The following is a 2500-nucleotide window of genomic DNA, read 5'->3' on the forward strand; positions in this document are numbered from 1 at the left end:
CTCCCTCTCCCTCTCCCCCTCTCTCTCTCTCCCTCTCCCTCTCCCTCTCCCTCTCCCCCTCTCTCTCTCTCTCCCTCTCTCTCTCTCCCTCTCCCTCTCCCCCTCTCTCTCTCTCTCTCTCCCTCTCCCTCTCCCTCTCCCTCTCTCTCTCTCTCTCTCTCCCTCTCTCTCTCCCTCTCCCTCTCTCTCCCTCTCTCTCTCTCTCTCCCTCTCCCTCTCCCTCTCTCTCCCAGCCAGCCTACATCAGACAGCGGTCCAGCCTACATTACCCAGAATGCCCGAGCAGAGTAATGACTACAGGGTGGTGGTGTTTGGGGCCGGAGGCGTGGGGAAGAGTTCGCTCGTCCTACGCTTCGTTAAAGGAACATTCAGAGACACTTACATCCCCACAGTGGAGGACACGTACAGACAGGTAACACATATATTACTATTCTTATTGATAATTTATGGGTATGAATGCTGTATGTGGATGTCTGTTATTTTTTATGCACCTTAAAGCCACTACGAGTAACATTTAAATATCTTTTAAACAGCCTCATGTTTCCTCTCATAATCATAAATTACCGTTAACAGCAAACAAGACCATCAATGTAGGGCCCTATGATTTCCGCGATAACGAAAACACGGACGGAATCACGGAATTGGGCAATAAAAACGGAATCTACTGTTTAACACGGAATGTCACGGAATTCGCCATTATTTTGGTGAAATTCAATTTCCAAGGCAAAGGGAAACAACACGGTTGAAATTAAATCAGAACTAGGGAGGAATTTTGGTTTGGCGACATCTAAAGACCAAACTACTGCCGTGAAAAGTAGAGCCTGGCTGCAGGATCGCTAACGTAACACACAGCGCCAAACCCCCTTCACAAATCTGTCTATTCAATGTTTACTTATGAATGTATCCATGTACGTAACTTTGACATGTACATAACTTAATTTATTGTTAATAATATGGTCTGTTTATAAATTCGGCATATGATTAAAGCATCTAAACGCACGTAATCATGTTAAACGTTTACTGTTTTTAAGTTATTAATGCCACTCGCCCCCGCAGATACACAGCACAGGGAGGTCTTATATTCAGCCATTGCTAAAGGGAGTGTTGCATTATGGAACGGCCGCTGTGGTACGAAATTCCAGTCTCAACAATGTTTCCTACACGCAATTATAACTCTAGCGTCTACAGCCCGTTGTTTTCATGTAGAGTGTAACTTGTGTAATGTGTTACATTATTCAGCTGTTGCCGTGATGTCGGCTAACGCTGATGCTAATGATAACTAGCTCTCCGTCGCACAATAGACTGTAGGTTGGTGTTGCAGCCAGCTGTTAGGTGAAGCGCTGTCCCACAGGTAAAAGCCATGGACCTATAAAGCCTGTCCAATATTCACTCTAGTCCAGCTTCTTGCAAAGGACTTTATAAGGACTTTATTATTTATGTAAAAATAATATTTAATGTTTCACTTGAAGCACAAAATGTATGGCTTTATTTTCTGTTATAGCCTATACCCAACAAATTTGTTTTTTCGTTTTTTTTAAGCACAAAAAACAGTGCAATGTTGTGATATATTTTAAATGTAGCCTTATATCTGATTAAATTGTTAGAATATTATTTGTTCGCAATAATTAGACACTCGTTCTGATGACGAAATGAGAGTTAATTGTAAAAAAAACGGAAGTCATGAGATTAAAACGGAAAAAACAGAATTTGGAAAAAAATAAAACGGATTTCATAGGGCCCTATCAATGCAAAGAAAGACGTTTTTATATAGTTTTTATTACTGCGTTTGGTCTGGTCGCACACCCAGTCCGATTTTCGGTTTGCGCATGCAGGCTCTATGGTCACATATGCATCGCAACGCAATTTGAGAAGCCTATCCCTCCAGGTGAGGGAAGGGGAGCGGGAGCCTTGTTTGAGACAGTTATTTGTCGTCATAATGACTGATAACGGGGCTGAACCATCAAAGAAAAAAAATAAAATGCAATGAAGAGAAGCTAAAAGGGAGAGTGATATAGGCTACGGGGGACGAGGGCGTTGCCAAGCAATGTGTATATAATTTCACGAGAGCGAAACTAGACTGCAGTGTTTACTCCTAAATGAATGAGCGGTTGGTACTAACACAAAGTTTACTTTGCTTCACCATCATCAGATAACCATTATCTGAAATAGTCATTATTTACATCAGCAACACAAACACATTACCTCATCGTGATCCATACTAACTGCCGTCTCTCGTTCATTCGCTTTCGGTGAGGACACGTAATCTTTCAGCTCCGTGAGAGAGAGTAGTTAGTGACACTGCTGGATCAACTCATTGCAATCAGGTGTGTGTAGCACTTACTGGCATTAGTTGATGCTGTGTCACTAACCACTCTCACGGAGCCGAAAAGAGTCCGGTGCCCTCACACTTTCAACACACGGACATGCACTATATTGCGTCCTAACCATTTGAATCTCGCACGCCCGGCACACGCTAGAAAACAGCTTCACGACAGCTGGC

The 2500-nt window shown here is 42.9% G+C and overlaps 1 protein-coding gene across 2 annotated transcripts in view; it reads left to right on the forward strand.

Annotated features, from left to right (window-relative positions):
- Positions 1-274: 274 nt before the first annotated feature.
- Positions 275-2500, forward strand: part of diras1a (DIRAS family, GTP-binding RAS-like 1a) — a gene marked incomplete at both ends in the record, with an annotated part of 5660 nt that continues 3434 nt past the window's right edge. For both annotated transcript variants that reach the window (XM_080032348.1, XM_080032347.1), the window contains one exon: positions 275-412. In XM_080032348.1, coding sequence (XP_079888474.1) covers positions 275-412 — 138 coding nt within the window. The remainder of the gene's footprint in view (positions 413-2500) is intronic.

The sequence above is a fragment of the Ammodytes marinus genome, assembly GCF_949987685.1.
Source record: "Ammodytes marinus genome assembly, chromosome: 8".
In the NCBI taxonomy this organism is placed as follows: Eukaryota; Metazoa; Chordata; class Actinopteri; order Uranoscopiformes; family Ammodytidae; genus Ammodytes; species Ammodytes marinus.